Source organism: Monopterus albus, unplaced genomic scaffold (genome assembly GCF_001952655.1).
Source record: "Monopterus albus unplaced genomic scaffold, M_albus_1.0 scaffold556.1, whole genome shotgun sequence".
NCBI lineage: Eukaryota > Metazoa > Chordata > Actinopteri > Synbranchiformes > Synbranchidae > Monopterus > Monopterus albus.
In genome coordinates, this window is record NW_018128436.1 from 41669 (window position 1) to 55800 (window position 14132).

Sequence of the window (14132 nt, forward strand, 5' to 3'; positions counted from 1 at the left end):
GTAGATTGGATGAACAAACTCCCATGGCACCTTTACAGGGTGTAAGAGCTGGTCTGCTGGCTTGATTACCACTCGAAGTCTGCACAGATCCTCCGGAGTCTGAGGTTCATGATTTGGCTGGAGTGTTATTTCCAGCAGCCTGTTGTAGGCCTTCAGTGGGCAGTGTGATACGCAGCTGACTGGACCACATCAGCCTGTTTGTAGAAAAACAGGAACAACAATAGAAACTAGCCCAGTGTGAGGTGGATAGGCTCCAGTCCTCTGCAGCTCTGCACAGGATAATGGATGTTAAGCAGCTCTCCACTCTTGCAGAAAACAGCTTGGGTAAGACCCTACCTACATACCTTTCGTGGAGTTGGAGCTTTTCCAGAACCTCAGCTTGTTCTTCCTGGCCTCGTAGAAATTCCTCCCACCTCATGTTCTTGCCTCCATAACAGCAAAGACTGCAGTTGATTGATTCCCTTATGCTGCTGTTCACCACAGGGTTTTGGGGTTGCAACACCTGAAGAGGTGTTTTCTGAGTTTGTGGGCAGAGGTATTAGTCAGACCTTTCCTATTCAGGTCTGTCCTCCATGCTCCCTCACCACCAGTGGTGATCAAATTATGACTATGACCTGTTCTTGATGTGAACTGTCCAAGACATTAGAGCGGCTCTAATGTGATGATACAGCTGTTCACCTGACCCCCCGGTGACAGAGTACCAGTTGAATCCCTTATCTACCCTTGTTCACCATTGGGTGAATATGCTATATGCTACCACATTACTTTGAGGTGGGATGGCGTTATGGGTAGTCAGCTGCCTTGGCGGAGGTCTGTGCTCTCTGAGTGTTGTCTAGTTAAATAGATGTTCTTATCATCAAACTAAGCCGGAGAACACATTTTGTATCGGACCCTGGCAGAGAGAGAGTCACGTGACCCGGCACAACACGGAGACGTCTGTCAGGCTTTGTAAACAACTTGTAGAAGAAAATTGTAATTCAGTTAGATGTCAACTTTTCAGTACAGTTTCTGTTTAAGCCAGGAGAAGTTTTACAGAGAACACAAGTCATTGTTTTTCTCTTCCTAGTTGGCACCGTCTTCACTGTAGTCAGCAGTATTGATCAGCTTGTTTCCAGCGGCGTGGTGTTTGTTACACCTGTCATTATTACATCTGGGTTTGGCTGCTCTAGAAGTGCTACAGAAAAGCCAAAGTAAACAGCTCCTGCCAACATCGGCCAGCATTCCTGTTTAGGTTTTTTCTTTTTCTCCAGCTTGTTCTTGTTTAGTTCGCTCTCAGCTCAGCAGCTGGGGAGTTTTGAAAGCTCTGTCTTCCCCTCCATGCTGCTCTCTTTTGACTTGCCTCTCCTCATTATCCAGTAGTGAAGAGTTGGTCTTGATCACAGCCGGCACAAATCTCTGTCTGGCAGTCAGGGTCTCGAGTTCACTTGATGAGAACTGGCTGCTTTGTGTTTGCACTTTGTCGACAAGCTCCAGCAGCCCGGCTCTGTGTCTCTCCAGAGTGTAGAGACTGTGCTGCTGCTAATTTTTGCTACTTTTTGTTTGGTGCAGCAGCAGTTTGCTCACGGTTTAACGCCGTGCAAGTTAGGTGTCATGTCTCTTCATGTCGGCTGTCAGAGAAACTTCAAAATAGATGTGAGACAACACGAAATGTGGAAACTTTAAAGTGTTGAAGCTCAGTTAAAATTCACATTATTTCCACAGTTTTTCTAAGATAACTAGTTTTTTTCTTTTACTCCAACTCAAACTAAGGGAAGACTGAGGCAGAGATTTGTGTTGACTGGGTCATATTTTTAGGTTTTGATCAGCTGCTGAAGGAAGTCAGAACCCTGTGAATACAACCTGTGAGTCTTGTCAAACCAACCAGACTAAAGAAACAGACTTTCAGTTGCTTACATTCATCAGAGGATGATTTTATATTGTAAAGGCAGGCTTATCCTCCACTGACGAACAGTTGTTTGAGGGCTAGGAACCTGAATTTGATCCTTAACAGACCAAAGTAGAGACCCTCCATTAAGGAGTCAGGGCTATAATAAGTTAAGTAGTCTCGATGAGAGATGACTCATTCATCAAAGTTAAGGCACTAATCTGTTATTAGATGTGAGGTATTAACCAGAATCAACTCAGGTTAAACAGCCGCAGTCAGAAGTGGTGTTTCCTGTCCGCCACATTAACCCGACTGTCATCTGCTCCCATCTACTAAATGCTAACACCGCTTGGTGAAGCTGGTTTCACTCCTGAGCTTCTGCTTGTTTGCGCTGTGACTGTCATGGTGTGAAACCTGGAAACAGAAGCAGAAAGATGTCTCTTATTTTGAATGATTTTAAAGGACCTGGCCGTGATGTCTCCCCTCACCACTCTGTTGTGTGTGAATGGTTTCTGTGTGTGTTTTGTGTCACAGGACAGCTACAGCTCTCTGTGTGTGTCTCAGACCCCCACCCCCTCCCCCATGTCCCCCAGCTCAGCTAGTCTGTCCTCCTGTCACGGGGAGGACAGTGATAGCATTAGCAGCCCCGCCTGGCCCAAGACTTCGACCAGCCCTGTAAGTGCCGCAAAGGACAACAGTTTCTTCTTGTGAATTTTTTTTTTCCAGGGTGTCACAGTGTCTCTGTCACATCATGCTGCTTTTTTGATGGTTCTTCCGAGACCGTTCCACTGAAGTCACCGCAGAGTCCTGTTTCCTGCTGCTGAAGTGTGAAAACCTCTCAGCTCTAGAGTCTGTTGCTTTTAGTCTCAGTTTCCATGGTCGCTTTCGGTTACTTATCAATACTAATGCCAGAGAATCCTGCCAAAACCCTTCAGCTAGTGTTGGAATTATACAGGTGTCCATAGGAGATGTTCTCAATTTCACAAAACGTGACTTTTTGGGTATGGAAGGTTTTCACTGGACTAAGCAGCACTGTGTTTGCATCTGATCTTTATTATTATTTTCAAGTTCAAAGCTGCATTTTTATTGTAAATGTTTTGCATCACAATATGATTTTCTACATGTTTACTGAGACTTTCTCATTTAAAACAACAGTGAGTTCATGTTTTGGATTTGCCCAAACTTCCTTGATTTAAAAACCTTGTAGTTACCAGGTAGTGTCCTCTGCCTGTTACTGGTACACAATGAGAGGACACATTACGGGAGAGAGGAGACACAGTTATTGATGGGTAGTGGTGGCATATAGATGGATGGAGAGAGAGGGGAGTGGAAAGGGGAGGAGGTGAGAGGAGAGGAGCTCAGAACATCATTGCCCCCCCAGCAGCCTAGGCCTATAGCAGCATAACTAAGGGAAGGCTCAGGGTCACCTGATCCAGCCCTAACTATAAGCTTTATCAAAAAGGAACGTCTTAAGTCTAATCTTAAAGGTAGAGAGGGTGTCCGCCTCCCGAACTGAGACTGGGAGTTGGTTCCATAGGAGAGGAGCTTGATAGCTAAAGGCTCTGCCTCCCATTCTACTTCTGTGAATTCTAGGAACCACAAGTAAACCTGCACTCTGAGAGCAAAGTGCTCTGTTAGGATGATAAGGCCCTACGAGGTCTTTAAGATACGATGGAGCCTTGTCAATAAGGGCTTTGTATGTTAGGAGTTCAGCATGGAAGACTTGGATATTTCACTTTTAGTTTGGCCTCTGTGAGTTGAGGGCTCTAAAATTTGCTGTTGACATCAAAGTAAGTCCACAAAATCCTTTAGCCCGTGGTCCGCTCGCTGAAGTCCTCATTTTACCTTTAAATCGGGGAGTGTGCTTGTAACGCTAATAGCTGAGGTGTGATTCCGACATTTAACCAATCATGGGTCGACAGCTCTGCGAGCACCAACCCCTCTCCCCTGCGTTGCTGGAACTTAGTACTATCTCCTGTAGGCTGCTGCAACTTAGGTCCTAGAACGCAGCTTCAAAGCTGGTGGAGGGCAGTGGAAACAAATGCAGAACCTGTGACGAGCATCACACAGGCCCATGTGTTCCACTATGTTCCTACGATGGAAAAACCCCTTTATTGGCTCACAGCCTGTAAAACAGATGTGAAGATGTCTGCTGGTTAAACTACTGTGACAGGGTCTCGGTCCTCATGATCAGACATGATACGGAGCCTGCACTTCAAACTAAAACACTGTATTAAGTTTTTTTTATTTAAACAAAAAAACAATCAGCACTGTACAAAGGAAGCCGCAACCTTCAGGTTGAAGTTCAGTCTAATTGCTAATAGATTTGTCCGCAGTAAAATGTGCACTATCACTATCAACAATATCAACTCTACCATGGATGAGAGCACCAGGACGTTTCCTTATGTCCATCTGACAGACATTTAACTCCAAGCACAGACCATCGACAGTGTGTATGTTGTTTGTTGTACCATTCAAGCTCACCGGTAATTACCAGCTGATAACCGTGTCTCGTTCTGTCTGTACTTTGCTACAATGCACAAAAACGCCCTTCTGGGCCTATTCCTGGTGTGTCCAGGGCCTAATGAAGCCTCCTGAGGTCAGGGAGATGAAGCCATGGGCAGAAGCACCCTGGGCCTATTCCTGGTGTGTCCAGGGTCTAATGAAGCCTCCTGAGGGAGATGAAGCCATGGGCAGAAGCACAGTGATATTGCAGAATAAAAGTTAATTATCTATAAGAAATATGTCATGGATGTTGTTTTAAGTCAAGGAAGTTTGCAGATGCAGAATAAGAGACATTGGGAACTATCACAAAGTAACTGGACGCCTTTGGGAGAGAAACTGTTGTCTTGTTGGAGCTGAAACAGGATTTTCAGAGAGTTTTAATGAGAAAGTCTCGTTCTGTGAGCTGTGACTGTGTTGTCCTCCGTGTTTAAACCCCAGGCTGTCAGTTTCTGGCTGCACTCAGCTGGTGTGAACACAGTGTGGCCGGGTTGTGTTTTCAGGGCGGACTGTCTGCCGCAGTGCTGCCCAACCTCCCTCCCCTGTTTCCAGACTGGGAATTGATCCATTTTCAGAGTTGGGTTTTTGTCATTTTAATTCACGTCCACATATCGATTGCATCTAAAGCTTGTCAGCCTGAACATACTGAAAATCAGAGACATGTGATTGGATAAACTTGGTTTGGCAAATGCCTTACATTAAGCAGGAAGTGCACAGTGTTGTTTTTAAACAGACCTATGACGAACCCGGCTGCTGCGTATAAAAGCTTTGTTGTGAATCTATGGAGAGCAGATGGGACGATGAAGTTTTTAGAAATAATTTGCAGCAGAGAAACTAAAGGAAAAGTGGTGAATCAGTGTTTGCATGAACATTTTGTAGTGTTGATACAAAATAAAGATGGGTTGGGTAGCACTGTTCTCAGTGTGATAGTATGTACTGGTTGTGTGGGACTGCACAGTACTGGTTAAAAACAGATCACTGAACTTGTTTTTACTTTACTGAGCCAGTTGTTCATTGAAGCCAAACATTTGAATGTTCAAGCTTCTGCAGTGTGGTGATGTTCAGTTTCTCTCTGCTGAATATCTTTGGGTTTGGGGCTGTCAATCGACATTTGAAGCTGATCAACATTTTTCACTGATGTTTTATCGTTTGTATTATTGACCATAATGCAGGTAGTTAGAAATGAAAATAATCACTAGTTGAACCTGGTTGTTTTAATGTCAATATGAGTTTCATGAAGAACAACTGGAAAAGCATCAAAGTAGAAGTGTTTGGAGAAAGTGTTTAGATCAGGGGATAGATCTAATGTTAAATCTGGTGTAATAGTGGAAATGTGGCAAAACCCCAAACATCATCTAATATTTTGTCAGGCCAACAGTCCAAAACCCAAAGATGTTGAATTTACAGGGAAAGAAAAGGAGTAAATCTACATGTGCGAAGGTTGAACAGCAAATATTTGGTGTTTTTGTCCAATAAATGAGTGAAACATTTATCAGTGCTATTGCCATTTAATTCTGTTGTTTTATTTTGGCTCAGCAGTGGGGTGTTGGGCATTTGAACAAAATGTCTTTATGATTTGAAAAGTTAAGCAGTCAGCCAGGCAGAAAATGAGCTTCCTTCACCAGTAAGGCCATATTCACACAGAAAAAGTGGATCTGGTTCATCTGTTTCTGTAAAGTATCATCATCTGTTAAGGTGCTGCAATGACCAGTCACTACATGCAAACACATAGTCCTGCTGTTCACCTCGAGATCGTCAGGACCAAAGAAGAAACTTGGCAGAGTTGTACAGTCCTATCTGTGAGTGTTGCCAACCACTGTGATGTGTTCTGCAGCCTAACAAGCTTTAAATACTTCACTCTGCTCTTCCAAGGCTCGTATGCCACTGAAAACAACACCACAGCCCCCTGGATGTTTTATCTCAGGGCAAATGTCTGTGTGAATGTGGCCTGTGAATCAGAGGCTGCTGGCCGCTGCCTCCGCCTACTCTGACAACCTGAGTACAAATTGTGCAGCAGGTGAACTGTTGACATATTGTTACTGGTGGTTTTTTGGCCGTGTTGTGCAGCCCTCCTCTGTTCTCACCTGTAAACCTGGAAGCTCACTCTTCTCTCAATGTCTCGGTCTCTCCAGAAGCCCAGTGTGGCGACCATGACCAACGAGAAGATCACCCGGCTGTACGAGATGGGCTCAGAGCCCGAGAGGAGGCTGTGGGTGGACCGCTACCTGTCCTTCATGGAGGAGAGGGGCACGCCTGTCCCAAACCTGCCGGCCGTCGGGAAGAAGCCGCTGGACCTTTGCAGACTCTACCTGGCTGTCAGAGAGATCGGAGGACTGGCCATGGTGAGATGTGGATTAGACTCCTCCTCTGTCTCCTGCAACACCTTCATCTCCTCCTGTTCACTGTTTGTCCTCTCCACAGGGCTGATCTCTTTCACCTGATGTAGTGTGAGTCTGTTGGATTGTTTTAGCTGCATTCTAGTTAGCCAACAAAACTTGAAGACAACATTTGCAATTTAAAATTATTTTCAGAATCTATTTGTGTGTATAGTCCAAAACCCAAAGATGGAAAATTGGCGCCCTGGAGAAGCAGGAACCAGAGGTTGTGCGGTCTTTTTTGGTTACAGCCATTCTTCACTACTTTTTGATATTTAATAGACTAAATAAATAACTGATTTATTAAGAAAATCATCAGCAGAATAATTAACAATGAAAATAATCAGCAGTTCCAGCCCTGTTGAAAATTAACATTAAATTCCAACTTGAGTGGTGCAAGTGACAATTATTTTCATTGTCAGTTAATTAATAAAGATTAATCAACTAGTTTTCTGTCAATTGTCAGAAAACATCAAGGTGCCCATCATCGGTTTTTAAAGTTTGGGTCAGACCAGGGAGAGACCAGGATGTTTATGGAGAAGCTTCTGATCAGGCCAAACTGGAAGGAACATATCATAACCCAGTGGTTTAGGAGGAAACTGGGCCATTTGGGCAGCACGGTGGTGCAGTGTTTAGCACCGTTGCCTCACAGCAAGAAGGCTCCGGGTTCGGGCCCCACCCGGGACTTTTCTGTGTGGAGCCCCCGCACGTGGCTCACATTTCACTTACATATGTGTATGCGTGGCGGTTTAGGAGCTCAACGGTGGGTACAGGTGCTGACACACACGGATGGGACGCAGCGACGCAAACATATCAGAGCTGAGTGTTAAGGCCTTGGATGTCGGCCGTGTGCTTTCATGGTTTGTCCCAGCATTCTTCTTTCTGTCCCTTGTCTGGTTTTCAGGGGCATTGTGACTAATTTAGTGTGTAAACCTGCTGTCTCCCTCCTCTCAGGTGAACAAGAATAAGAAGTGGAGGGAGCTGTCGTCCCTGTTGAACGTGGGGACGTCCAGCAGCTCGGCCAGCTCTCTGAAGAAGCAGTACATCCAGTACCTGTTTGCCTACGAGTGTAAGGTGGAGCGGGGAGAGGAGCCGCCACCTGAGGCCCTGGGGCCCACAGGGGACACCAAGAAACCCCTGTCACTCCAGACCAAAATCCAGCCACCCTCCCCAGGTGAGGAAACACCTGTTATCGTTCAGCTATCTACCACTGCGGGAATTTATCCTCCGGTAACTGAGGCTTCTCAGAACCAGAGCTTTAGGAACCATGTGAAACTTTGGTACAACTCTCTTCTTTCTTTCCAGGCAGGGCAGAGCAACATATCGGATTTATTAGATTTTTTTGGTTTTGAACAATGTGAAAAATGCCTAGATCGCAAACTAGAGATGAATAGTTTTTGGTCTGTGGTACAGACCAATAAGCTAAACCAGGATTCACACACATTACTGTGAGTACACCACATTCACTGGTGCTGCTGGTCTCTGGAGGGGATCTGCAGAAAATAACAGAAACATACAAACTCCCTGGCTGCGTCCTGGTGTCAGACCATCAGTGGTGGGAATCCCTTCACACACAAACACAGTGCAGTTGCGTAACAGAGGAGTAGAGAGAGTTGTCAGGCGGGGGAGGAGAGTGTGAATGTAAACATCAGTGACCTCAGTCTGACCTAATTTCCCACGATGCCTCTCTCTCTGAACACATATAGTCAGTCAAGTCACTGTGCTGCCTGACAAAGCTGGAACTAGGTATTTGGTCAAAACCGAGTCAAAACTAGAATTTCACTTTTAAATATTTTACCAAATAAATGACGCTGCGGCTTGGAGCTGACTGTGAGATTTCCTGAAGCCACTCATTGCACTTTTTTCTGTTTCCTGTGAAAAATTAGCTTTGTTGATCAGATCTCTTAGTTTTTAAGTTTGTTCTACCACATAAATGAGCTGTAGCTAAATCTATTCAAAATGACTAAAGACCCCTGATAGATTAGCCCTGCTAACAGGTGCTCAGCCAAGCTTAGCACATCGGCAGTAAGTGCAGAATCCACATGATTTTATCTGGTTGAGGAACCTTTAGGCCACATATTGTAATGTATTTAATTAAAGATTAATTTATTTAACTGGCTCATATATGTTTTATGTTGTAATTTGTCTTACAAGTTGTTCTATGTTGTGCTTCTACCTGACTAGTGCTCTATAAGTAATACAGTTTCTTAAAGGTATTGTAAAGCAGAAAAACCCTGTAGATATAATCTAGTCTCTGCTGGTCTCCAGGAAGCTGGTGGACCCCACAAGTACTATAAAAACACATCCCCACAAATAACAGAGGAACTTGGTTGGTACAAAATATTTTTGTTTTTGATTTACAGAGATATTTGTTTCCACATCTGTTGAGTAAAGTTGCGTGACGCTTATTCTCAGCAGGTTTTCTGTCTGGTCTGTATTTCTGCAGCCAACTCAGGTTCCCTCCAGGGCCCCAACACCCCTCAGTCCAGCAGCAGCTCCCTGACTGAGGCCCCTGGAGACCTGAAGCCCCCAACCCCCGTCTCCACCCCCCACAGCCAGATGGGCCCCCAGACAGGGAACAGGTAGGGGAGGCAAGATGCATCTACGGACAGAGAACCATCTTATCAGTGTTTGCTGAATCAGAAATGTGTTGCTCAAAGTTTAAAATGTGATGTTTTCAGAGGAAAGAGTTTTATCATTTTTCTTTTAATCTCATGCTTTGATTTAAAAGACCACACTTAATCTGGTGTGACAGAGATTAACAGTAAAGCTAGGTGTCATCTGCATATTAGCTTGTACTTGTATCATTTGTGTGGACAATGATTAACACATAGACTTAATAGTTGAGGGCCCACGATTGAGCCTTGTGACACACCGTATCTAAAATTAAAACCGATGAGGAAACACCTGGTGGTTTGTACTACCTGAGAGGCAAACTCACTTTTTCAGCCAAGGAATATGTTATTGATGGGCTTCTGTACAATACTGTGAGATGTGCATGGATCCTGCTAGGACACACCCAGGGTGACTGAGAGCTTATGAGGATATCATAGGTACTGGAAAGAAACTGTTCAGTGTCTTGAGAAGGAAGCCTGCTAGTGCAGAATTAGCAATCAGTGATCTGGTCAGAGCCCTCGATTGGTGGGGGTTGGATCAAGTGGTGGACAGTTTTTTTTTGGTGAGGACAGAATAGGATTTTAACCTGTGTCATCGCTGCTGCTCGCTGCCACTAGTCACTGGAATTCAGTTATCAAGAGTGTCAATGCCAATAAATGTTTTGGAAACATGAAATCACCGCTCACTTTTACTCATCTTCAACAAGTTGTTATATATCCAGATATTGAAAATCTCCACATATAATTGTTCACAATTCAAGACTCAGCTTTCAGTTTGTAAGAATTTATTCTTATAGGCTCTAGTTACTTTATAAGCTTTAGTTACTTTTCATAACTTTAGTTTCTTTTAGTTGCTTTTCAGTTCTTCATTTTCTTTGGTTACTTTTAATACATTTATTTTTCTTGCTTATATATCTTACAATTAATTGTATTGATGAGAGTCAAGTGATACTGAAGTAGAAACTGCCTACTTTAACTTCTGTGTTGACATAGTGTCTGTATCTTCAAGTAACCAGCCTATTTTACATTTTAACAAAGACCCGTTGGCCTGTTTTGCACCTTCACCTGGACCCGTTTAGCATACTCACAAGGTCCTGCTTTCTCCTGTAATAGGATTACACAGATAGGGGGTCTACAGTGCAGACAACCAATTGTTCAGTGTTCATTGATCAGTTGCCGCCTGGAAAATCACAACACACACACACAGGGGTTGACCAATGACCAATAGGATTATGAAGCATGAAATGTACCTCTGTCCAGGGCGGACCAGCCCAAGAAGATAAATGTAACGTGAAAACATAACTCGGGGTTCAGAGAATGGTTTTCCTGTGCGAGTTCTGTCTCTCTGACCCCAGCGCTGTAAGACTTTACCTGTGCCCAGACTTTGAGTAAACTTCCTGTTAATTTTATACAGTCCTCTCCTGTCTTCACTTCTCGTGCTTTCAATAAAAGAACCGGGTACAATCTAACAAGTTTAAAAAAAATAAAAAACCTCTGTGATTGTTTTTGAGCATTTTCAAATACTGTTGATTAATAATTTCATGTTTCATGCTAAATATGTCTTTAATAACAAAATGCCTTTTCCTTGTCCTGTAAAATGTAAAACTATTTTTGATTAGCTCAGGGGCAGTTACATAACTGTATCCAGTTTAGTGTGTAGGTTTTACTGGCTAGCAGAGCCATATAGGTGTAAAAAAAACTTGAACATTTCCAAAGACGTTCCCTCCAGAATCTGCTATTTTTATTATGTTGTTAATGTTTTAAAACTCAGTCCTCACCTTCTGCTGTGGTTTCCTCCCAGAAACATTGGAGGAGTGAGCGTCCAGGATCCATTTTCTGAAGGAAGCGATCCAGCTTTCCACAACAAGCGAGGCCCTGGGCCCGGCTGCACCCCCTACCAGCAGGGAGGAGGTCCAGCAGACCCGTCTGTGAGGATACAGTACGATGCCAACAAAGACCCATATGGAGGGGTGAGGAAAGGTGAGGAGGGGAAACACTGTGCTGAAAGCTGATGAAAAGGGGATGGTTTTCTCTGAAACGATGATGACGGTCCATGATGACTTATTTAAGCCAGTACATTACCGCTCTTTAGTTTTACTCCAGCAGTCATTTTAAACAAGGAATCTCTGAAGTAGTACAAAACAGTAGCACATACAGAGAGAAATATAATCATCCTGATCATAAAACCAGATGTAAAAGGATCAGATTCAGCCTGAGGGGACGATGACTGATCAGTCACATCCTACATTTTTGTATGACATGTCTGTTAATCAGAGGGATCTTCTGGGTTTTAACATGCTGATATGAGAAAAGTGGTTTCAGGAGGGGATGTGTCAGAAAAACACTCCTCACATGTTGGTGAACAAACAAAGTCTAGGACTCAGCTGACGAACAAAATGCTGTGATACTTTTAGTTTCTTTATGTACCACCCTGGTGGATTCATACCTTATCATTCAGGACCAGTTTCGACCCAGTTAACCAGGAGAGATCCAGCAGCTTTCGGGCCCTGAGCACTGCTGTGGACAGAAACATGGCTCAGTGGTTTTTTTTAGGTGCAGTCACTGGAAGTGAGTGTGCTCTGCTGCCTCCTAGTGGTCATAATCTTAACCGTCATATTGTCAGTCTCTTGAAAGGGCTGAATAGACACTGCTGTGGATTTGAACCTATTCATGTATATTACACCTGTACTCCATCACCACTGAGCGTTTTTCATAATCCTCCATTTTCTCCTTCTTGGCAACTAAAAGTAGGGCAATACTAAGAGGGGAAAAAAAACAAGTTTATAAAATAGACAGCATTGGTGAAGATGTATATTTTAACCAGACGAACTGAAGTGTCCTCTTCTGTTCCTCTGCAGGTCCAGGCCCAGGCGATGCCTTTGGCCTTGGTCAGATGCCCAGTGGTGCCATGCAGGACATGTACCCCTGTGGGCCGCCCTCCGGGCCCCTGACTGGGGTGGGCCCCAGACCCCAGTACCCCTATGGCCCCAGCTACGAGCGGAGGTGAGACACTGGTCAAGCAGCCTGAGGGCTCACTGTGTTTTAGAAGCTGGCTGCACCATTTAGATTTCTTGCAGTGTGTGTTTGTGAACTGTTTCAGCGAGTGCACATTGTGCATGCAGTGGAAGCTCTTCTTCTTTAGGACAGGTGTGTTGTTCTCTTTGCACGTTTTATCATTGCACAGATGTTGTTGGAACATATCCAGTTGGTAGAAGAGACCTATGTAGGACAATGTGTACAGTGCATGTGCAGTTTCCCAAAGATGAGTATGGACAAGTGTGAATAGTCACATTTTGCAGTAGAGGTATGATTATATTTATTACCTGGTGTCGGGCTATAACTGTGAAAACATAGGATACCTGCAAAGAGATTTTTTTGTGCTGGCAAAAAATAAAAATATTCAGTAACTCAATTCTAAAAACTACTGCTGTCCTGGGACTAATTCCTGAATTCTACAGACATTTAACCAGTAAAAGATCTGAGGTGGCAGAATTATGAATAAACTGACTGTGGTGTGTTTGTGTCCTGCAGGCCAGAACATGTGATGGGCCCAGAGGGAGGCATTGGGCCCCCTGGAGGTCAGAACAGCATTGGCCCATCTGGAAATGAGGCCGGCATGTACCCCACCAACAGGTACCCCCACCAGAGGTGAGATGAGGTTTCTCTTTAATCTGGGTGTGCTTTTACAGTATGTCTGTACGCAGTGTGTAAATAAAGTCTGACTGACAATACGCCCTCTCTTCAGGCACGGACATGACGGTTATGGACAGCAGTATCCTCACAGCATGGCCTACAGTTCTCATCAGCCCCTGTACCCTCAGCAGCAGGTGAGCCCAGAAACAGCAGAATGAACATCAGATGCTTCACAAGAGGTTAAAGCATTCTTCAAGCCTGTAGTAAAACAGCACAGATGTACCCATATGTGCATGAGATCAGGTGCTGTAGCTCTGCCTGCTCTCCACAGGAGCCCAGGATCAGGACTACACCATAAGAAATACCAGACAAAATGCACTCGCCCTGGTTCAGTGCTTCTGCACATTAAAAATGACACAAAGTGGAAACTTTCAGATGTTAATTGTTAATATTCTTGAATTTCAGTGAAATATTTTTCATAATTTTTCTGCCCACACAGACTCAGAAGCTGTAACTTGGCCTCACTTCTGCCCATAGACATAATTTTTGCTTCACAGAGATATGGAGAGAGAGCTCTTGTATTTCAGTCTCTCAGGTCACATTAGGACTGATGTTCTGTATTTGACAGCAGCTGTCATTGTTAAACCTCCATGGTTTAACTGTTAGGAGTAAATTCAAATAAATGCACAGTTATTGAATGATCCATAAAAGTTTTTGAACCATTTGAAAAGTGACAGTAGCTGTGTCATGAAGCTGTGCCGGTCAGAAGGCACCTGTTTCATCCTGCCCTGATGTGTACTGGTGAAGAACCTGACCAGTTGGGGTCCAGCTCCTCAGCCTCTGTCTGCTGTGTCTGCAGGGCTACAAGCGGCCGATGGAGGGGATGTTCCCCCCCTCTAAACGTCACGAGGGGGAGGGGTTTGGCGTGCAGCAGTACAGCTCTCAGCACCCTGATATGTTCAGCCCCTATGGAGGAGGAGGAGGGGGATATATGGGCCCACGGTCCAGGGTCAGTACCCCTATCTGTACACCCGAGAGCACCAGGGACCCCCACAGCACAGCATGATGGGCTCAGCGCCACCGTCGGTGTCTGGAGGCCCCGGGGAGGGGCCGCAGGCCAGCATGTGGCACCCCAGGACAGAC

General features: G+C 44.6%; 1 protein-coding gene across 1 annotated transcript in view; it reads left to right on the forward strand.

Annotated features, from left to right (window-relative positions):
• Positions 1–14132, forward strand: part of LOC109953154 (AT-rich interactive domain-containing protein 1B-like) — a 40591-nt gene that overhangs the window by 21678 nt on the left and 4781 nt on the right. The window contains 10 exon segments of the mRNA XM_020588568.1: positions 2399–2539; positions 6499–6708; positions 7696–7915; positions 9188–9323; positions 11158–11336; positions 12215–12359; positions 12888–13004; positions 13102–13183; positions 13849–13987; positions 13990–14126. Coding sequence (XP_020444224.1) covers positions 2399–2539; positions 6499–6708; positions 7696–7915; positions 9188–9323; positions 11158–11336; positions 12215–12359; positions 12888–13004; positions 13102–13183; positions 13849–13987; positions 13990–14126 — 1506 coding nt within the window.